The 24,094-nt window shown below is 29.3% G+C and overlaps 1 protein-coding gene across 2 annotated transcripts in view; it reads right to left on the reverse strand.

The window, feature by feature from the left end:
• Positions 1-24,094, reverse strand: part of LOC111628439 — a 66,388-nt gene that overhangs the window by 5,448 nt on the left and 36,846 nt on the right. Inside the window, exons 3-5 of one of the 2 annotated variants that reach the window (XM_023372228.1) lie at positions 7,678-7,777; positions 1,520-1,698; positions 606-703 (exon numbers count right to left, since the gene is read on the reverse strand). In XM_023372228.1, the coding sequence (XP_023227996.1) occupies positions 606-703; positions 1,520-1,698; positions 7,678-7,777 (377 nt within the window). Of the gene's footprint in view, positions 1-605; positions 704-1,519; positions 1,702-7,677; positions 7,778-24,094 lie in introns of both variants that reach the window. The other variant, XM_023372227.1, reaches the window with a different exon arrangement.

The raw sequence follows: 24,094 nt of genomic DNA on the forward strand, positions 1-24,094 counted from the left end.
TTTTGGAAAAACTGAAGAAAGAAATCGAAGAGGCCACACTTGAAGAAGAAGGTTCTGTTTCACCACGATAATGCCAGAATCACTGAACAAAAAATAAACGAACTTAGCTTCCAATTAGTTCCACATTCACCGTACTCACCTGATTTGGCCCCCAGTGACTTCCACCTTTTTCCAAATTTAAAATAATTCTTGGTTGGAAAGAGATTCCACTCAAATGACAAAGTCATCTCTGAAGTAAACGAGTATTTTGCACACCTTGACAAATCGACCTATTGTAATGGCATAAAAAAGCTAGAACATCGCTGGAATAAGTGCATTGCTAACAAAGGAGACTACATTAAAAAATAAAAAAAGTTTTAACATTATTTGGTTTGTTGTTCTATTTGAGGCTGTGAACTTTCCGAACAGCCCTCGTAAAACACACACATCAACAAAAAAAATATTGGAGTAGCCCAAGATATAGCCAAAGATTGCAGCGGCGCCACAGCACTAGCGAAAATTTAAATTTGCCGTCTGGAATTCTTTCAGATAACTGATGTTTCGGATAACCGACTTTCAAATAAACAACGCTCTACTGTATTAAAATTTCTGTAAAAATTTCAAACCTGTGATTCAGTTTTTGATAATCCCTGTGAAGCAGAATGTCTGTTTCTAGGAGCACCAGCACCTGGTTTACCCCAAGGATTCCATTCTTGCATTTCAGCTAAAAATAAAAATAAATTATTTTCATAACTGAGTAAGATAATAACTATATTATTATTAAATACAAACAGAAAAATATCAAATAGACTGATAAAATATAAATTTTTTAGTTCCTTTATAAACATTGCATTCAATTTCAATATTTTCCTTTATAAGAACTTAACATGCATCATTGCATGTATAGCTGTTTTTATCATAAATTCACTTAGTTCTTACACAATGATAAATAATGATGTAATGTTTATGAAAAGCAATTTTACTTTAGAATAACATTAAATTTAAAAATAAAAACACATTTAACAAATATTATAATTATTTAATTTTTTCTTTTTTTCTACATAATGTACAGAAAAATGCTAAAAATTTTACTGGTTCCATCTATTCAATCACATGTATTTAATTAATTTACCTATAAGAATTATTAATAAATAATAAAAATTGAGTAAATAAATTTGAAATAATGTTGAAATGAATATTTCTAATTATATTCAAATATAAAAAGTCTTTTGTTATAAAATTAAAACTTCTTTACGCTTTATTTATAAAAATTATAATCAAACAGTTTGGATGCATCTTCAATTGTTTGGAATAATTTTTTTTTCTTAAACTTATTTTTATTCACTGAAAAACTATCAAAAATGCTAAACAAATTAGACAAAAAGTTTGTTTTTCTAAAAAGCTCACCATGCTCCTTTCCAAGCTCATTCAAATTATAATTTTGTCATATTGTAAAACTGAGGTTCCAGCTTATACATTTGAAATGATATAATTTTTTTTATTATGGTTATAATAAAAAGTAGTGCAAAATTTTAAATACCTCTTTCTTTTTCCCACTGCAAGCGTTTTTGATCAAGACGACTCATTGGAATCGGCCTGCTAGATGTTGAAGGTTGTGAAAGTGTTGATATTTGAGAAGAATCTTTCTCAGAATTTTGAATTGTAGAATCAGAACAGGAATGATGAGAGAGAATATTAAATGCTGGACAATTTGATTCACTGCTAAATACATTAGAAAAATAACTCAAATTTTCTTACATGTTAATTATTAATAGATAGGTATATTAAAATATTTGTATTTAAAACTAAATTTATAAATGTTTTCTATATTATCATATAAATTATCCATTTAACCAATAGCTATTATTAATATTTTGAAGTTCTCCAAACTTAATATCAACAGAAATAAATTTAAAAAACATAGAACTTCAACTTTAGTAGCTTCTTCCTATTACAAAAGAAAACTTTTAAGAATCTTTTAAGAAAATTTATTGGTAAAGATTCTCTTCATTACAGCATCATCTTAATGCACTTTAATATTTTAAAATATAAAATACAAGATATAACATCCTTTCATTAAATTATTCAATCATTTTAAAACAAAAAAAATAAATACACTTTCTGGTAATTTTCTTTGAATTACTCAAGACAAATTTGCAATGAAGGAGATTATTGTAACATCTTAAAGCAATTTATATTTTGAAAACATTATCCATAATTACAAAATAATGCCTTCAAAATTTATTAATTAATTATATAATGTTTTTAAAATTTAATTACCGTATTTACTTGCTTATAAGAATCTCGCATATAGGACAAGATGTGACTTTAAAGATCAAAATAAAGAAAATTAGATTTATTAATACAATTTAATTTTATTTTGTTTAATCACAAGTAAAATGTCAAATGCACATAAATGCACACATTGTCCCACAAAAATTACTGACATTTTAAACTTTACGGAAAAATCTTGTAAAATCGAAAACATGTTAATGTAAAGCTGGACAAGAACCTTTTTTGCCAATTCTTAACAGTCAAATCCATTCTGTCAATTATATTTGTGAGTTTCTTTGAATTCTGATTTCTGAATAATCATCTGTTTTCACATGGGAATAAATTAAAACTTATATTGTGCTCCCGTGTGATTTTGAAATTTCAATCTTGAATTCAATTCAAAAGCTTTGCTTTTCCTATTGCTATTCATCTTTACTCCTGACATTACACAAGAATGATTGAAATAATCCAGATAAAATACTTTTGTTTTTAAACACCAGAGGGTGAGCATCTGGTAAAAAATGTGAACACACAGTTCACAAAAAGTATTGCAAAAATGCAAAGAATCCTTCGCTCCCAGTTTCCATTGTGGAACCTAAACTGAATCATCAATGCCATGCGACAGTATAATCACATTAACTGATGCAGACTGGGAAAAGAGGAGTCAGTCAGACTCAAGTCAAGATGTATGAAGGGTTAGAACAGTATGTGGGTGGTAGTGGACATAAGCACCTTTACAATTGAAACCAGGAGATGTCGATGGAACTTCAAAACCTGCGCTCATATTTTACATTATTATGGTTTCTGTTTTGACATTTGAGAAGTTTAACTATTACACCAATGTTTTTCTTTTGTGAAACTTTCCAGTTTCCCATTTTAGTTTAACGATCATTTGTATACAAGCATCAGAGTCAGAGTTTGAACATTCCAAACTGACAGTGATCTATTCTCTAACAAATGTCAGAGTTGAACTTGGAACTCACATTGTTTATGTTTGCATTGCTTCATGCCACATCAAGAGGTTCAAACTCAGTCTGGGACCTCACAACTGTGACATTTTCCAATAAATATGCCATCAGTTTTTGCAACTTAATTTTTCTTGTATTACACATTACATTTCAAACTTTACAGCACCCTCTATTGGTAATTTTTTAACTATTTTATTCTTGTTCCATTCTTCTTCCCTCTTCTGAAATAGTAAGTGTACCAATTTTGGTTTCATTTGGATTATTCCTTCAAGCTACTGACAGCTCCAAATAGAGATACTTATTTTATAACCATCTGGTATTTGTGTTGACATATCTTTCAGTCATGCATAGTAGGTTAGGTCAGGAAATACACACATGAAAATATACTTATATTTTTGTCCTATTTAGCCTAGCAGCTATCCTTTAATTCAGCGAGCCTCCGACCCATGGTCCTTGAAGCATGTTCATACAGCCCATGTAGCTTTTTTTCACTGGTATGTTTTATAAAAAACATTTGAACTAGTTAAAATGTTGTTGATAAAACATTCAAATGCAAACTTTTGAAAAGTCAACTGGAATTTAAAACCTTACTACAAATACATTTTATAAAAACCTATTTAAAAACAGGAGTTTGTTAAATTTTTACAAATCTCTGCCAGAAAAGAATATTTAAAAGTCTTAAGAAATTTGCATGGAGAATATTTTATATATTTTTTTCTATGCACCTTTGCAAAACAAACCTTTTTGAAAGTGAAATATATAAAATCAAAATGTTGAACCTCATTGTCCAATAGATAAACAATATAAAGAAGATTTTAATACTGAGTATCACAAAATTTATCCCCAATTTTGGTAAAATTTCAAAAATGCAATTGCAAATTTTACATTATATTACATTATAATTGGCTATGTATCTATATTTGAAATTTATCATCATCTGGTATTATATTAAATTCTTGAAGTTGCTCTTCAATTTCTAACTCTAATTGTTCTTTACTTCTAAGCAATTGCATTGCTGGAATCCAAAGCTGTCATTGTCTTTGATATTCGTGAGTTAATACTCCAAATCCTTACTATTCTGGGGGTTCGAATCGTTTTTCCTTGCTTTATTCTAGAAAACATCCCAGTACCAAGTGAAGGCTTTTGTTCTCCTACCCATTTATAAGTATTGTACTTTCTTATCATCTTAAGTTTTGATCCCCAAAGCAGTAGCTATTCATCCTATGTTGATGACTCATTTGATCTTAATCTGATCCAGAAATTTGTATGTTACAAAGATGTGGTATTGATTAATCTTTATTTCTTCAGAGGCTCGTCATTTTGAAGTTTAGATCATTTTCCAACCTCTAGAATTCTTTAATTTTTTATGACTAGATAAGGCCATAAAAATTTCTAAGACATTATAGCTTTGCTTATTAAATCCCAAAACTGAATGAATGAATTTAATATTAACACTAACCTTTATCTTCAATTGATATATGTTAATCTCAAAACATTTTCATTTTGAGATTAAAATTAAGCATTATAAAAAAGAATGTAAACTCCAATACTTAAATTACCTTCAAAGAATTATTCTCAATTTAGCACATGATCCTAAAACTTTTTGGCAAATACTGTAGTTCGATTTTCTAAATCAAAAATAAAACGTCATCATCTTATCAAAGAAGATAATGTATACAGCATACTTAATAATATTAAATCATGTTATTTTAAATTACATCTTGAAACACAGTATCAACCACTAAGTGCAAGAAATATGAATATTAATCAGGTTTTACTCCTTCTAGTTGTCTATTTTCTTTTCTCTCTAATGCTATAAATTTGCTTGCTAGATCTAAATATAGTCCTGGTAGTATTTCTTCTAATTTTTATAAGAAATTAGTGCCTTGTCTGCCTCCATTTTCTTTCACCTATTTCTCCAGATTCTAGATTTTGGCTACATACCTGCCAATGGATTCACTCAGTTATTTCTGTTGTCCCAAAAAAAGAAATCAACTCTTATCATCCAATTTCTTTAGCCCCTGCCATGTTGAAATTACTTCAAATCTGCCTATATAAAATCATCTATCTCCTGATTACCTCCCGATTACGTCCCATTTATGTCCTGTTCAATATTCTGGTATAAAACATTGCTCTACTATAAGCAATCTCCTCAAAATTCAGCATATCATTCTATCAAATTTCAAGTTAAAACTTCCTAGCTATGTGGCATACATCAATATTGCAAAAGTTTTTGATTCTGTTGTTTTAAATATTCTGTTAGACAAATTATCTTCCAAATTTGAAATCAATGACATTGTTTTGATCTAGCTTAATAATTTTTTCCTATTACACATTTGTCAGATTAAGATTTACAATTTTTACTTTTTGCATTTTCACCACTGATAGGAATACCTCAGGAATATCCTTAGTAATCTATTGCTCACAGTCTATATAAGTAAAATATTTTCTAGATTTCTTCTTCATTCACAAATGCATACATTGATCATATTAAACTTGCCAATAGTTGTCATCATTCATTATAATGCAATATTAATAAACTTAATACCTTACTTAAGAAGTTAAATTTACAAATAAATTCTAGCAAGACTAAAATAATGACCTATAGTCTGGTAAAAACACCAATTTTCAATACCTTTTTTTTTATCAATAATCAAAGATTGGAAAAAGTTGAGAGTTCAAGATTTAGGTATAATATTTGATTCAAAACTCTTTCAAACTGCATATAGAAAATTTAATTAAACAAGTAATCAAACACCTATACATACCCAAATTGTCTATTAAATTATTAGTATTATAACAGTTTCTAGCCCAATAATATTCGGCTTTGGTAGATGGATAGCTTTAATTAAACAAGCCTCAAAGTTTTGCCAAAGCATTCCCTAGGAATTAAAATAATTTCTAGTAAAAACACTCGTAGAGTATTATTTTTCACCAGCATACAGTCTAAAGTAGACTATGCCTTACCTATTTAGGCTTCCACTTCTCTATCTACCTTAAATAAACTTTATTCAGAATTGGCTAAAATTTACATCTTACTTAACAAACTTTCTAACCTTCCATTTATAGACTGTCCAGAAGTTGCACGTGTTCACCTATTTTTAGAAATACATTAAAAGTATATATTCAATCGAAATATTCAAATATTTTAATGGTCCATTCCCATCCAAATAATTTTACCTTCACATCATTTGTCAATATTAGAAATATAACTTGTTTACACTCTCCATATTGTCATCATCATTAAATCTTTTTTTTATCACTACCAGAAAGCTGCCAAAAAAAGTTAAAGATAAACTTTACATTGATTTCACTAAATTTAAGGGTATTTGCAAAAAAATACTTTATTATATTTAATTGTTTTATTTTTATGTTTTATTCCTTTTATTTTTGTTTTATCAAATTTTTTTAAAAATTCATTTTACTGGGTCTTTTCCTTCATTGTTGTATGGAGGTCAGCAAACATTGTCTGAACAACATCGCCAGTAATATTGTAAAAGACTAAAGAATTAACACACATCAACTGAAGATAAAGGTTAGTGTTAATATTATAAATTTTGTTAATTCTTATAACTAGATTGTTCATAAATCTAGTAAATCTAGCTAAAAACTAGCAAAAATTAATGTACAACTTGTTCAAAGACATCATAACTGTGTTTGGTAGCTCATGAAATGTGACCACTAGAATAGTAGCCATATTGTCAGTTAATAACTTTAAGAAAATTAAATTTTAGAAAAAAATAATATAATTTATTGAGAATTGAGAAATGAGAAATTAAAATGATATTTTCTCCAGAAAAAACACTATTACCTAGCAGATTGCATCATATTGGCTCTTAAAGAGACATTGGCATCTTGTGATGCAATATGATTTGTCAAGATCCTTTCCATAATTTGCATTTTGATGTAATGTTTGAAAAATGTTCTTATTGTTGCTGACTTACTACACAATTGTCACATGTTGTTTTTGCTGAATGATATATTTTATTTCACTGAATGTATCAATTCATTACTATTTGGCATTTTTTAAATGAATTAATCTTTTGTCCCTGGATAGCTATATAAGTCAATATTTATATATCTATCCAGGTACAAGAGATTATTTCAGGTTATTTTACCATTGGAATAAGTATACACCACATGTACACTTGTGCAATAATGGAAAGGTCTCTTCTGCTTCAGAACAGATGTTTAAGTGGACACCCTGTATATCATAATATTAAAAAAGTAATCTAAAAATTTATTGCATTATAATTTTTATAACTCATACTTTACTATAATAAATATAACAACTTGAAACTTAATTACTTCATAAATTATCATCATCCTTCCAGTTAAGTACCATTTATTACAATGAAGTTTCTCAAATACAGACAGTGAATTTGTATGCATAAAACTTAATTTCAAATATCTTATATTATTTCAGTAAACATATAAAAATAATTAAACTACTAACCTGTCATTAATATTGTGATTAATGTTATTTTCTTCAAAGTTTTCACAGTCATCATCATCATCGTCGTCACCACCAACACCAATTTCTTGTAAATCATTATCTATCAAAGTAAACAACATGCTTTATATTAACATATTTTACTATATCCACTAAAATTTTTAAATATGAACAATTAAAGATGCTACATTAACAATTAAATTTAGTTAAATTTACTAGTCACATTTTAACAATTAATATTTGTCAATTACAGAAAAATCTTAAATCTTCAAAAAATAAATTGTTCTCAATAAAATCTTCAATATAATTTTAATTCCATCTTCCATTAAATAAAAAGTAAAATAATATTGAACTACAAAGGTATTGTGGCAGCCAGAAATCCAAAAATCTGACTGACAACACTATCTATAATGAAAGTTAGTTGGCAACAGTTGTTCTCAGCATGTGACATTCACTCTGTCTATGTTTTGCCCAAGGGTATGGATATATAATACAGTTGCTCAGGGCCATGTATAATAAATTTTTGTCACAGATCATTTGGTGTTGGAGTCTGATTTAAACTTGGATCTCATGTATGAGATCTGCAAATGCATTGGCACTCAACTATGTAATGTTAGTATTTGGAAAAAGATCAGTGCCAAAAATGCCAAAGTATATATCGATAATCTAAAACTAAAGCATATGTTTTGCTCAACATATAAATTAAATAAACAAAAGTAAGAGTTTAAAATATTAACTATAATATTATAATGTAAAATTATTATTATAAGTGTATAATAACATAAAATATTAAACTGTAGTAATATAAAATAAAAGTTGAATATAATTTCTGTAACTACATAACACTTTGAAAGAACAAATTAAAACTTATTTCAAATTTTTAAAAGTTTACATATGAAAATATTAAATTACATAATGCTGAATGGATTTTTAATGTCAAAACATTGTAATTATAAAACAGAAGCAAAAGCCAATGTACTAAAATGAGTTTTTAAGATTATTTTAATATGATGCATGTTTTGAACATTTATAAATTTCAAATTATTCATTCTTAATTTTTAGCTGTTTTAGTATTGTTTTTTTTAAATTTATCTATGTTACTACTTAATACTTTTTCAATTTTAACTTCAATTTAAACTTATTATTACTTACTTATTATTATTTATTTTTTAACTCTTTTTTACTTGAAAATTTACTTCTTTTAAGTTGCAATTATGAACTCCTTTGTGTCAATTTACCAAAATTGTCTTTAAAAAAGATGAAAAATTATTTGCCATTACAGTTTTTCTCAAAACTATCAAAGGCACATATACATATAGCTCACCTTTAGTTTTTTCCTGTTTGTTTTCTGTATGTCAATCCACATTTTAATTCATATTATTAAACATTCCTACTTTAATTCTACCTTGTAAGTTGATAAATTTCCAGTAATTCCTCTTATCTATATAATCATTCAGAGAACTATTTAAAAATTTCTATTTAGAAGCAAACTGTCAATTTTGTTCTATTATAATTCCTTATAGTGAATAGAAGCTGAATGATTGACTCTAGAATTCTCATGTCAATGAATGTCATCAATATTAAAACTTTTATACTAAAGTTTTTTTGCTTATTTTAGCATTAAGTATATTATATAATAAATAAAACAGAAAAGTAAAGGAAAAATAAAACAGTTTTTTGTCAGACTTGTCATATGATAGCACTTTTCTCCTTCCACCAGAACTCCTGTCACATGATAGACTAAAGAATCATTGTAAAAGCTAGCTCACATTGATAATCAATAGCAACAATGAGAAACCAGAAAATGATTTTTATTTGCTTAGCAAAATTAGTTCACGATACGAAATGAAAAAAGTGAAAATTTTCAACTTGTTAGAGTGGCAGAACAATTTACTAAATAGAAAAATTCATCAGGTTGGAAAACACAACTGAGAAACATATAAATGGAATTCAACTATATGTATAAAGTAAAATAATTATAAAAAATTGACAAATATCGAAGAGAGGAGAATACCCGAAACGCAAATGTGTAGCACGGCATTCTAACTGAATAAAGATTGAAAACTTGCCAAGTGTTGATAAAGAAGGTCACTTCATTGTGCCAGTATACAAACAAAAATAACTTAAATTTCTATACTTTTTATTAATTTATAATTGAATTCAATGCTAAATAAACTTGATTTTAAAAAAATGTATTATATTATTATTAAATATTTTCTGTAATTGTTGCAAAGTTGCACAATGTTGCAAAAAACTCAATGCACCCCTAAAAATAGAGCAACAGACTCAGAATTTGGTGTGCAAATACCACTTGGCTAGATGAGTAATTGGATTAACCTTCTGATGACCAGGTGAAATTCTGAAACACAGAAAGCCATGTGAGGTCAGTAAATGATCTCTCTTGTAAACGCTCTAATTTATTTATAATATGAAACAAAACACAATAATTAGCTATACACACATTTAATAATACATAAGAAAAATATTTTATACTAGGAAATGAAATAAAATACTTGTAAGGCCAGGTTTCTTCTCATTATATTTCTAGTAAGACATCTTGTTACAGCAGGTTTTTGTCTTGACCACTGTGTTCTGTCTCTGCTCACAATTGTTTTAGAATTAGCTCTTGCACTGGTTCCATCTGATAATTCACTGTTGGTATGTGTAGATGAATTGGATAATTCACAATCATCCAATCATTAGTTTCACTAATGTCTTCTAGTAATTCATCTTCATCTTCTGATATTTCATGTTCTTTAGGAATATTCTCAAAATCTTCATTGGCTATCTTTTAAGTTCACCCTGGCTCAAATATTTATGTGCCATTATTCAGCCACAACTGACTATAAATGGACAACAAATCATAAATGTGTGAGGCCCTGGACAAGTCTGAATCTTCCCTAAAATTCATGTTAAAATAGGTTTTAAAGAAGAAAAAGATAGAAGCTAGACAGACATTTTTTGTTCAAAGATGCAACATAAACTTTGTAAACAAAAAAGGAATGCAAGTCCTAAGATCGACCATCTCCAGTTGGGATATCAAATTAAACTTCAATTCTGACCTCTCCATCAATCTAAGTTGGGATCCCGTACACATAGTAACGAGTGATCAACCAGTAGGAGAGCAAGGACAAGGAAAAACGATCAATCAGAATGGACAATCAAGGCTGGGAATTAATAAAATCTCCAGACTTCAAGGACAAAGTGTGCAGAACAGATTCCTTATGATTTGTGCCTTCCAAAAAAACCTGTGTCTGAGGCAACATCATTATCACCCAGGTTCAACCCGTCTCCTTGCCCATGTCGATTGACATCCATCGTGCCTTCATCTCTCACCCGCTGGACTCGTTTCATCACCACCCCAGGGTTGTCATTGACTTACGTCTAGGACACATCATCACCACCTTCAAACTTTTCTCTTTACAGCGACTGCCATTTGCAGAAAGAACTTCGTTTCAAATTCTATGTAAGCAAAAATTTTACTTCAAATCAATGGAATTTTTTTAAAGGTGCCTTGCATCAGTATCACTTTTGCCATCACTCACATGGTTTGACACCTCTTTTCCATCCTAATGCAAGATTAAAGATCTCCCTCCCTCTCAGTCAGCAAGCTCACAAATGCAAGAAATGTATAGGCTAAAAAAAATAAAAAATATACAATAAGTTCTAACAAGCTTGTAAGTAAGTGTTCACATATGTACAGTACATATGCTAGAACACATTGCACCAAACCTTCTTTGTAATATCTTCTAAACAATTCTCCAATGTTAGTTATTATCTTGATAACAACTAACATTTTTGATCCTTCAACTGGATCTTCTTCAGGTTGAACATAAATGTTGCATTTTAAAAATGTTCCATTAATGGAATGTATCTCCAGATTAAATTCACTGCGTGATGGCATCGTTATAAAGCAGGACACAAGATATTAAACCCATTTCTTAATTTTTAAAAAAATTTTAGAACAAAATATTAAACCCATATTAATTTTTTTTAATTTAACAGTTAGAAATGGATTTAATATCTTGTGTCCTGCTTTATAACAATAATGTCATGCAGCGAATTTAACCTGGAGACACACTCGATTATCAGAACACTTTTAAAATGCAAAAAGGCATTTGATTAACAAAACATTTTAAAACACAATGTTAATGTTCAACCTGAAGATGATCCAGTTGAAGGATCAAAAACGTTAGCTGTTATCAAGATATTAAGCTACTGGAGAATTGTTTAGAAGGTACTACAAAGAAGGTTTGATGCTATACTTTCATTCCAGTATTAATAAGTGTGAGTAGAACACATTGCTGCATTTCTAACATGTTTCTAAGTTCTTGAAATACCAATATATGCAATAAATAGAATTGAAAAAATTATACCATTAACAACCACATGGGATCAATTAATAGACCCAACTCCAAAATATATATATTTTTTAAATACTTTAATCTTTTAGAAAAAAATCCTAAAATACTGTACAGTACATTATAAAATAATGTAAAACTCAGGTAAGAAAAAAACGATAACAGTAAAAAATATTTTTTAAATGAAATGTTCAGAAAAAACTGGCATTGGAGTAGTTTTATTACCCAACCTAGTCAACAGAAGGTTAAAAATTCTTTGCCAATAAATTTTTAATGTCACTGGACATTTCCAGAGTGCAACAGAAGACGACATTTTGGTGTTCTTATAAAGAACACTTCTTATAAAGAACATTGTTTGCACTGATATACAGATTTGACAGGAATTGCTGTTTAATTATGATTAGTAGTCTGAGAATGCCTTAACAGCTTCTCTGTGAAACTAATCAAGTTTAAGAAAGGTTACATCACAGCCTTAAGACAAGTCAGCTGGTCATGCAAGATGTGTAGGCTGCCATCTTGGTTAAAGTGATATGGCAGTAAGATGACGATGGCAGCAGCAAGTCTACTGATGGTAAGTAATCTTAATCTTGTCTGCTATTAGACAAAAATACAGTCAACCCCCCTATAACACTGTAGATATGTTCCAGATTTTATGAATCCATTTTCTACGAGTCCTTAAATACATGAGCCAATCACAGTCTGGCACATATGCAGTTTACGGACTGCAGCTATTTGAAAGGTTTTCTTCCATAAAATTAATCGATTCTAGACTAATTCGACTCAACATTTCCAAAATATGTATAATTTTTTGGGAATAATCCATATAAACTATGCTATAAACAAAAAATTGTAAGGTTACTTACCGAGTGTGCACTGTTTGACGACGCCATTGCTTAAGCATTCATACATGTCAAAAGGTAGCAACAAATAGAACTTATTCCATTCTGTAATTTCTACATGCATAAATGGAACATTGCTAGGCAATAATTTATGCAGATCTATTTTGTTGGACAAAATCATGTAGTGGAAACCAGCCTTACAGTATTACAGTAATAAAAAAAAAAAATGTTTCACTTAATTTCCCATGTACATTTAAGCAAGCAATGAACAATTAAGTGAGACTGTTTACATGAATGATTATGTCAGGATTTATGATATCAAAGGGCAACATTTGGCAATGCATGGAAAAGCAGCACTTCATTCTCACCTTCCCCTAGGATTCTGTGTACCACTGATTGCCTAACATAGACAGTATGGTCTGGAGTGGTATCGATAACAGAATCTTAATTGGAGTCACACAGTGTTAAGTGACAAGCTTACTCCTTTTTGGGCACAAATAAACATATCCACATATATAGGAGGCATGGTTATTGCTCCAATTTTGTTTGATCCTGTCTAGTGGGAGATGACCTTCATATCTGCATTATAGTCTGGGCTGTCATCTTTGACAGCAGATCTCTCCTAATATTGTTTTGAACAGTTTTGCAGGTACATCTTGTTGAGATAAAGCAAGAGGACTTCTCACTTTGGACTGAAACATTGTCTGAAAATTGAGGTTGGAGAGTAGATACAAGGTTGGGTTTAGCTACAAGGTACTAAACCCAAATGATCACCATAATTAATCACACTAAATTTGACAAATATGACATATCATTTGGTTTAGTATTAATACATCAGGCTTTGGGATGTTTATATACAGTAAAACTTCTCTAAATCAAAGCTCCAATGGGAAAAAACTTTGAGTTTCAGACAATTCAAGTTAAAGAACAATAGAATAAAAAATGCCAATTATGAATGGATTTGTGTTTTTACCTCTCTTGCATTATATGAAGAATTTTTGATAGTTTTTTGTTTGTTTGTTTTAAACAGCCCATATAATGTCTTTCAGCAAAATATTCAATGCAACTAATGGAATAGAACAGTTTTGCAGATCTTGTTGAGATAAAGCAAGAGGACCTCTCACTTTGGACTGAAACATTGTCTGAAAATTGAGGTTGGAGAGTAGATACAATTAAATGTATGAAAATTTCATAAAAATCTGATAATTAGGATAATTCTGGATAGAATAAATATTAAAATTTGAGTCAATAAATTGAAAGTAACATAAATCAGCATTGGGAGACTGTGAAAAACTTTGACTTGAAAAAAATTAGTTAAGAAATTTAAGTTGGAGATGTTAAATCCCTATGCTATTCCATTGAGACCTATCAATTGCATTGTTTTCTTCTTTGCTACAAGGTACTCTGACACCATTTTAATTGTTTTGCATTATTTTTTCTTTTGTAAATTAATATTCTGTTATCTGGCACCAAAGTATATTTTGTATGCATTTTTTGAGCCCTTAATTACAATGTTTTTATTTAATTGCAGCTCTTTTTTCTTTTAGGAAATAAGAAATTGTTTTAGTGTTATTTCACACAAAAGATAATCAAATTTAAATTTATTTTAATTATTTTAGTAATTTCATTACTTCTGTCTCATAAATTTGCCAGCTTTTTAAGAAATTTTAATTGTAAGTGAGTTAATATTGATTGACCTAATAGGCTATTTAGTTTCAAATCAAGGCTGGAGGGCAGCAAAAATATTTAAATGTCAGCAAAACAGTTTAAAATGTAAACAAAATTATATTTTAATTGAAAAATATTTATATAAAATTATTTTTAATGTTCACTATGTTTACTTATAATGATAAAACAATTTTCTCATTATAATTACAAAAGTTTTTCTTATGATTCACAGATGATGCTATAATACATTAAATTTTCAAATGTAATTTATGTGATTCTGAGTAAAAATACTCGTTTACACTAAGTTTACTGCCGTTATGAGTTTTAAAAATTGATTTTTCAAAATGAGTTGGTCTAGACATTTGTAGTTCAAGTAAATGAATTCAAAACTTGGTTAACTCATGACAATATTTGTGACTTGTTGTATTGTTTGCCAAACCTCATTTAGTATTAAATATGGTAGAGTTAAATCATTTACAAGACATGCCTATGCAAGAAGTGTGAAAAAAGTGCATCTTCTCATTTACCTTTCCCCTCTCCTGTCATCGCATTGGCCAATGAAGCAGTTTCCAACGATGGCAACTCTACATGACATAATGGATAGTTTGTTGAGAAAAAGGGAATTAGTTGTAATTTCTTTGAGGATGGTGTTGCAATATAAACTTTATCTAAAATAAGATTACAAAGTTTTTTTTTTTGTAGTATGCATATCCATATATAAATGGAGAATTTTCGCATTTTTTTTGAAAGATTGATTCTGGATTTTCCAATCATTTTTCATTCTTAAGCTTGATGTTTATTAATGAATGTGATTTACATTATGGGCACAGTATGTGCTCGTAATGTAAATCATTAACTTTTCTAAAGTAAAATAAACTTTAGAAAGTATTTAAAAGAATCAGAATTGGGATCAAAACTGGAAGAAATTTTGGTATTATCCCATCACTAATGCTTATATCTGGGAATAAAGTCAAAATTGTACCTTATGAGAACTTGCAGGTAGTATCTGTTAACAGATCACTAACTATGACTTAAGTTGTATTTTTGGTGGTCAGTGCATTAAAGTAATGAAAAATATTTGTTCATGTACTATACAAATTAAATGCTAGAAACTTAATATTTAGTTTTCCAAGATGGCAAACTATTGGCTAAATTTTAATAATTAATCAATTTTTAAATATTGAAAAATTATTGCATGAGAAAGGAATATAATCAGTAAAAAACTGACAATATAATGTTGCTTATTAAATGTAATAAATTATCAAAATTTCTGATTTAACCCTTTGTCTATATACTTTCTACAGTTTTTCTCCTGACTAGATCACCACTATAGTCTGAGGCAAGACATTTTGCATAACTGTTTGCACCTCAATGAGCTGGCTACTTATAACAATCTCTTGTGGGTGTCAGGACATGAGGATATATATGGCAATGTAAGTGCTGATTTATTGGTCAAACAGAGCTTTACATCCCTTTATGGGGCTAAACCAGCTCTTTATACCAGTATAATTATCCTGTTAATGATTAATGTCCATGTTGACAAATATATAATATAATAAATCTCTTGTAGAATTCACAATAGATCTTTTAAGTTGAGATGCATTTGGCCTGCCAGCTCCACCTGTACAACAAACAATCATAATAATGAATAATGCTTGAAAAATGTAGTTGCCTGCCTATCCATTATGAGAGAAAATTATTAGCTAATAAGTTAAAAATTTCAAGAAAGCATTTGCATGAATCAGTAAACAAATATGTAAAAACAAGAACAATTGATTTGTCAAATTAATCAATAAAACCTAAATGTTCAACCTAGAAATCAACCAATAACAAACCCAAATAGTTAATACACCAGAAGTTTGATCTTATTAAAAAAAACCTGAATTTTACTGAAGGTAGGGACTCTAAATGCTTTTTTAATATTAATAATAGATATATATTTAGTTTTATTTATAAACACCATATAAAGCAGATGATATTAAAGTTATCTAACTGCATTTATCTGGAAAGTCTATAAGAAAACTCTTCATGATATTAGAGGATAACTAATCAACTTACATTTAGTCTAAGATAGATTTTATTATAATAAATGCTTTTTCTTAAATGAACGGTACCTTACAATAAATATGTGAATTTGTTTATTAACTTGAGTTCTAAGAAAAGAAATACAGGAACATTGTTGATTACAAAACAATATGGACAATTGTTTCAAATACAAGATATGTCCATAAAGTAGTAAGTTCTGTTTGTAACTCTTGCTGTAGCAGCACTGCGACTGCAATTATGCATGTATGCTGAATTTGTTGACACATTAGCAAGGTATTGATGCAATTTGCAGACAATAAGTTATTGCAGATATTTCATAGTTTATGTTTATAATGTTCAAGACAACTGAGATGCCTTCATGTGTGTGGTGCATGCTGCAATTCATATTTTAAATACAAGAAACACTAAACCTGCAGATATCCACCAACAAATTCGTAAAATGTATGGAGATCATGCAATGAGTACTTCAACGATACAGAGATGGGTGCAACATTTCAGTGAAGGTCATAAAATTGTACAAGATAATAAATGAAGTGGACATTCATCTTTGGTGACTGAAGACTTAGTGCATGCAGTTAAAAAGAAAATTAGAGCCAATAGACAATTCACCATGTCATTTCTGTCATTGCATTTTCCACAAATTTCCTGTTCTATACTACATTAAGTTGTATTGAAAAAAAATTGCATTTCTGCAAACTGCCAATTGGGTTCCAAAATTGCTTACAGAAGACCACGAAAAAAACATTGAAAGAGTGCATTGGAATTTTTAATGTGGTACTATCAGGATGGTGATGACTTTTTAAGCTGTATTGTCACTGGGAATGAAACATGGGTTTACAGTGACTTATGGCTCAAAAAGGCCAATGGCTGAAACAAAATGACTGTCCTTGGAGTGGAGGCACACTTTGTCGACAAAAAAGACAAAAGCCAAACTAATACTGACCACTCAAAAGATCATGTACACAATGTTTTGGGATGCCAAGGAGTGTTACATGTGGATTTTATGCCACCAACTGAAAAAAAAATCAATGCCAATACCTGTTGCAAAACATTTTAGGAAATTGCATCATACAATACAGAATAAGCAACTTGGCATGTTAAGCCAGGGTATAGTTTTCATTCATCACAATGTCCACCTCCACACTGTGAATGCAATAAGCCAACTCCTGACATCTTTTGGCTGGAAAGAATTTTCTCACCCCCTATAACCCAGACTTAGCATCTAGTGACTTTCATCTCTTTTTGCACTTAAAATTTTTTCTTGGTGGCTGAAAATAGAAAACCATTGATGAAGTCAAAGACATTATTACTACGTGCTTTGCATCTACAATGCTGAAATACAATAACTTGTGTTCCACTATAAGTGCCTATATAATGAGAGTGTGAGAAGCCATGGGTACAGACAATCATTTGCTTTACCACTTATTCGGCAATGAGTCAGTGAGACTTGCTCGCTTTGTCAATGGATGGCTTAAAAAGATATTTATTAAATATAGGAGACAGGAATCACAAGATTCTGTCTCCTGTGAGGACCTGACACCAGTTAGGATAGGATTAACATGTCCTAAGTTGTGATATTAATATTTATAATAATTCTAAAAAGGAGGGTTTTAAATTATTCGAATAGGGAGTTCATGAGTCCATTGATAGGTTTCTGTTTAGATTTAATAGACATCAAGGCCAATTTAACAAACAAGCAATGAAATTAAATAAAAATATAATGCAAAGGTTTAGAATAAACTTAATAAACAACCCCTAAATTCTCTAATATTTGAGAGAGTGTACATAAAAAGTTACATAATACCTCTGAGTATATTCATTAAACTCACTTCATGGAGGATTCAAATGAGAGACAGAAGTCTAGAGACCCAAGGCACAAAATTATATGTATTGATGAATAACTGAAAAATGGTTAATCCATGTGGAATCTGGTGCATAAAACCCTTGTATACAGAAAATATTCTCCAATCAGGAGCTCTTATCGTGATCATTTGACAATCAGTCGATTTAACTTGGTATTTAGTCATCGGATACAATATGAACTTTTCAAGGAAGTAAATGGTTGGGAAAGGAAACTTTATTTTCTTATCCTCTTTTAATTTCCCTCAAAAAGTAGAAAAGTGTCAAATTTAATATCAAAATATTACGTTGAAATTTAAATTAATAAAAATTAAATGAATCCTATAATCACATTCTCACAAAAGCAACTAGTTGAAAAATAGAATAAAGTGTGTACATAATAAAAAATTACATTTAATTTTAAAATCTGTGTGTGTTTTATTTATTGCCCAAAAGAACTTACTTTCTGGACATGCCTTATATATATATGTACAGTGGGTGATCAGTTAACGAACATAATCCGTTCCAAGACTTTGTTCGCTATCCAAATTGTTCGTTAACCAATTATCAGTTTACCATAGATTTCTATGGGAATTTAATTAATTCATTCTGGAGACCCTCTAAAAATAAAAAATATATATTTTCTTACTATGTTTATTCATATGTAATAATAAAAATACATATATACACGGTCTTGCATTTTTATTAGTTATGTTTTTTCCGTTTGTGGGAGTTAAAAAATCTGTCCAATGTCGATTGCTTTTCTGTCTTCTTCATGATTTTTCAGAAGTAATTAATAGCATTGTAATTGTAGAGATCCCTAGGCCTATTAACCTCAACCTGGTTTGGATACCATTGTCTGCCTGGTTAAGACTGTTGTTCTGACATCCTCCCACTTCTTCAAAAGATCTTTAATAGCAAATATCGACATAAATCAGCATTTTCAGAACAAAACGTAAAAGAATTGTTTCTGTCATAAATATAAAAGACTGGAATTACAAGGGAGAGTTTCAAAGTTCAGGGGAATACTATCCGATCAGTATATACTGGGTAGAACGTCGATGTCGACATCTTCTGCGCTCCGAAAAGTTTTGAATTGTTGCCCGAAGATAAGGATAGACCAATCGGTATTCATTATTTTACCTCGCTTCTTCTTGTGTTTGTTCAGTGAAGTGTTCATTATCCAAACATGTGTTTGTTGTCTGATCATAAAAATCTTTCGTGAAAGTGTTCATTATCCGATTTGTTCGTTAACCAATCACACACTGTATTGGAAATATATATGTATTTGAAAACTTTTTACAACAACTTTATTAAAATGTTTAAAATTTTTCATCTTAAGTAATATTCTTCCACTACTTATTACTCTTCCTTTTGACATTGTCTTAGGGTTTCATATTTATAAAAATTAAACTTTTAAAAATCTTTTTAAACTTATTAAAACTTAATAAAAAAATTCTTTTGTCAAATATTATTGTATAAAAAAATAGCACTTAAACTAATAGCTTCAAAATTTATTTGTGAGCTATTCACTGATCTACAAATAATTTTACACATATATTGGATTTATATTTTGTTAATATGGAGTGATGGTAAAAAAATACCATAATTTATTGTTTATGTAACATTTAAAATATATGGACATTTGAAAAACATCAGAATGAGTTAAAATACAAAAGGTAAAAAACTATCAAAACTGGAGGTTTTGAAACAATTTTAAAAATTAATTTCCTTTTGTAAAATGTTTTTAAAAACTTAAATACTTTATGCCATCAAGTTTTATTTCTACATATATATTTATTTTCAGATTGTTTTATTATAAAAAAATAGTATACTGATAAATTCAAAATTAAACATTTTTATCTAGCACCACACTAAATTTTAATGAATTAATTCATTTAAAAATTTCTTCAGTAAATTTCAAATTTTCTGTTTTAAAATAAGTTAAAACATATTTAGTTCTCTTTTTTTACATTATTAGCATTTATTTCTAATACATTAAAAAAGAGGAAATATAATTATTTTACAAAATGTTTCATAATGATTACGGAGTGAAAAAGAAAGTCATAATGAATAATATAAGAGTTTTATGTATTACTTTATTTATACAGTGTATTCAGTAACACATCCAGGTGTAAAAAATATCCTTCCAGAATAGAACAAGTATATACATATCCTACTGGGCATTAGTTCCACTGCAATATTTACAGTAATATTAATTAATAAATAAATTAAAATAAATTAATTCATTCAAAAACAGGAATATGTTTAAACTGCATCTCTTCCAAGCACAAAGACAGAAAAAAATCATTTTAATGAAATTTAGCAGCATAACATACAAAGAATCCCTGATTGTAAAGTATAAAAATCAACATTGCATAAATTAATACAACAACAGTTAGCTTTCTTTTTGCTATAGTACAGTATATGTTCAAATGTTTTTGATCTTGGTGCAGCTGAAAAGCACTGTTGAATATTTTCTTTTTGCCAAAGTATTTGCCAAAGTGTTTGTCACTTGGCAAGCACATACATACATTCATTTGAACATTCATCCAAGATCTAGAAAGTAAGCAATTCTCAAACAATAATTTGTGCTGCTACTTTTATGGTTACAAATAGTTCATATCTGTCAATGAAAAAAAGCCTGAAAGTAAAAGATGGTGGATAGTATCATTTCACCAAAGCAAAAAGATGTGAAAATGAAAAAGAAAGGAATTTTTTAAAAATGACACAATAAAACTGTATTGCAAAACAAACACCAAAAAAATATAGAAAAAATAAATATTTAAACTATAAACAAAATCGAAAAAATAAGCTAAATTCAAAAGTAAAAGACTATGAAAATAAAACCCCTATACTGGTTAATATTAATCTGAAATCCACTACTTCACGAACCAATAAACCAGCAATAGAAAAGAACTACTCACTTTGAGAAGTAAACATTTTCATCCATTTTTAAAAATGACATCCTCAGGCTGGTGTTCTAAAATTTGAATTGCACATTTTTTGTAACAGATAATAAACTTTATGTAGTCATTGATGATTGGAGGATAGTTGATAGACATTGACTGGTAAAATGTTTGTATGTAGCAACCTGTGTGGAATGTGCTTCTGCTGAACTTATATTTTCCATGGGTTCAGGATTGTGCTATCCCCTTTATAGTTGATGGTTTGACTTTTGGGTCATCCTGTAGATCTCCATTAACTCTAGATATCTGATATGTGATCTATCTGCTGTTCTATGTATGATTTTGGCTCAGTCAAAATGGACATTCATGTCAGGGCATATGTTGCTAGGGTGGTGGTTAATTGGTCTTTTGATATGTCAGCTCGATGTTCCTTTAGACGGACGGTAATGTGCAACATGTGGCTCCTATGTATTCCAATTCTTCACTGGTTCTCTTGTCCATAAGAGGGATGGAATATACTCCTGGTAAATATTGCCAAGTTGGCAGATCTTTGGCATTTCTAATTAGACTTGAGGATGTCAATTTTAAAAACAGACAAAAAATTCACTTCTGAAAGTAAGTAGTTCTTTTCTATTGCAAGTTCATTGTTTTGTGAAGTAGTGGATCTCAGAGTAAAAGACTAGTTTAAAAAAGATTAAAATAGCAATACTGATGACCAAAAACAAGAAAATACATGAATGAAGCAGAAATGTGTGGATGGACAAAAACAAGAAAATACATGAATGAAGCAGAAATGTGTAGATGGACAAAAACAAGAAAATACATGAATGAAGCAGAAATGTGTGGATGGACAACATGAATGAATGAAGAAGAATATTTCTTTCCTCTGATTCAGCACAATTTACCAACAAGAATCGAGAAAGAATAAATACTGAACATTTGTCACAAGTATTACCATCCACAATACTCAGTATTCACCAAATGTTTGCTTGGAATTCAGCAAATTGAATAAAACATTTCTTTTCCTTGTTATCCATATTATATACATAAAATTATAATTACAGTAGAGCGTCGATTTTCCGAAAGTCAATCATCCGAAACGTCAATCATCCGAAAGAATTCCAGTCAACAAATTTAAATTTTCGCCAGTGCTATGGCGCTTCAATCTTTGGCTATGTCTCGGGCTACTCAAATATTTTACGTTTTTGATACTAATTAACATTTGAATACTAATTACGTTTTTGATACTAATTAACATTTGAAGTATAATTTTTTATTATTTTTTTATTTTTCAATATATTTATTGTTTGTACAAAATAAAAAAATAATTTTTAACGATACAATAGTCTTTGTTAAACGTAACATCGACGAAAATTCAACGCGAAGCGACACGCAACGGAGAAAAATTTCAACATCGGATACGTTAAACTATTTTTTCGTACATAAATCGGTTATCCGAAATATCAGTTATACGAACAACCCCAGTCCCCAATTGATTCGGAAAATCGACGCTCTACTGTATTATTATAACCGATGAACGTCGATGTATTTTATAATTTGGAGCTATAAGTGTTGTATTTTTATCTATAACTATTCTTCGGTTTAATCGAGGAAGTTAAAACATCATAACAGTTTTCTTTCATTTCCATGTAATAACCAGGAAATATTTAGAAGTCACTACAACGGTGAAAGAAAGTGAAATTTTGGTTACTATTTCCTTGTATAATCAAAACAGTAGCGTGTACTGTGTAGAATGTTAAGTGACTTTTTGAAGTACAAAATGCCCTGAAGAATATTGTATTTAATCACATTTAACACAATTCCTTTTCACTGATATAAATATGCATTTAAATTCTTATCGTTTTGATAATATTTGTTTTACTTTCACAAGAAGAATCCACAATCGTTTTTATTTAAAAAGATAGTGGATTCTTTAAAGAATTTTTAAAGAATCAATTACAGATTCTCTGTTCTTTTAACAGAGGGATCCACAATATATGTATGTACTTGTATTTGATTTGATGTCAGTTTACGTGGACTCAAAAAGTCACTTAACATTCTACACGTTACTGTTTTGATTATACAAGGAAATAGTAACGCAAAAATTTCACTTTCTTTCACCTTTGTAGTGACTTTTAAGTATTTCCTGGTTGACTCAATGTTGCTAAACTGTCGAGGACACCTCTAAACAGACATGAAATATCCCCTAAACTAACAGAATTCCTCCTAAAACTGAAACAAGTTCTCTCTAAATAGTTTTGCACTAGATGCAATGCATATCAAAGAATATATATATATTCCTTTTTGACAATCCATGGACACAAAAATTTTCACTTTAGGGTGCAGGCAGCGTGGGACTGGAGCAAAAGTATCTCGTGCGAGAACACTCATGAGTCATGTGACTTTTAAAAGCTTCTCGTCGTCACTAAAGCTTCACTAACGAATAAGGACAAAATTTACACTCTTACCTAAATTTCCGCTATAAGTTATTTTTCCGCTAAACTTAGGGGAAAACCCTAAATTGGCATCACTATATTATTTCAAAAAAGTTATAAAAATTCAATGGAGTCAGAAAATTTCTTCTTTTGTTTTCTTACATAAAACGTAAAATTACGAAAAAATTATATTTTTCTTTCCTTTCTGACTTTTGGATAATATAAAACTTCAATTTTTCAAAAAAACAAGCCAATAATGACTATAAAATCTTTAAAAAACAGAGTTTAAAAAGGTATAAAAAAGAAAATAATCTGCAGAGAGA

The sequence above is a fragment of the Centruroides sculpturatus genome, unplaced genomic scaffold (assembly GCF_000671375.1).
Source record: "Centruroides sculpturatus isolate CEXI.00-Female unplaced genomic scaffold, Cexi_2.0 scaffold320, whole genome shotgun sequence".
Classification (NCBI taxonomy): domain Eukaryota; kingdom Metazoa; phylum Arthropoda; class Arachnida; order Scorpiones; family Buthidae; genus Centruroides; species Centruroides sculpturatus.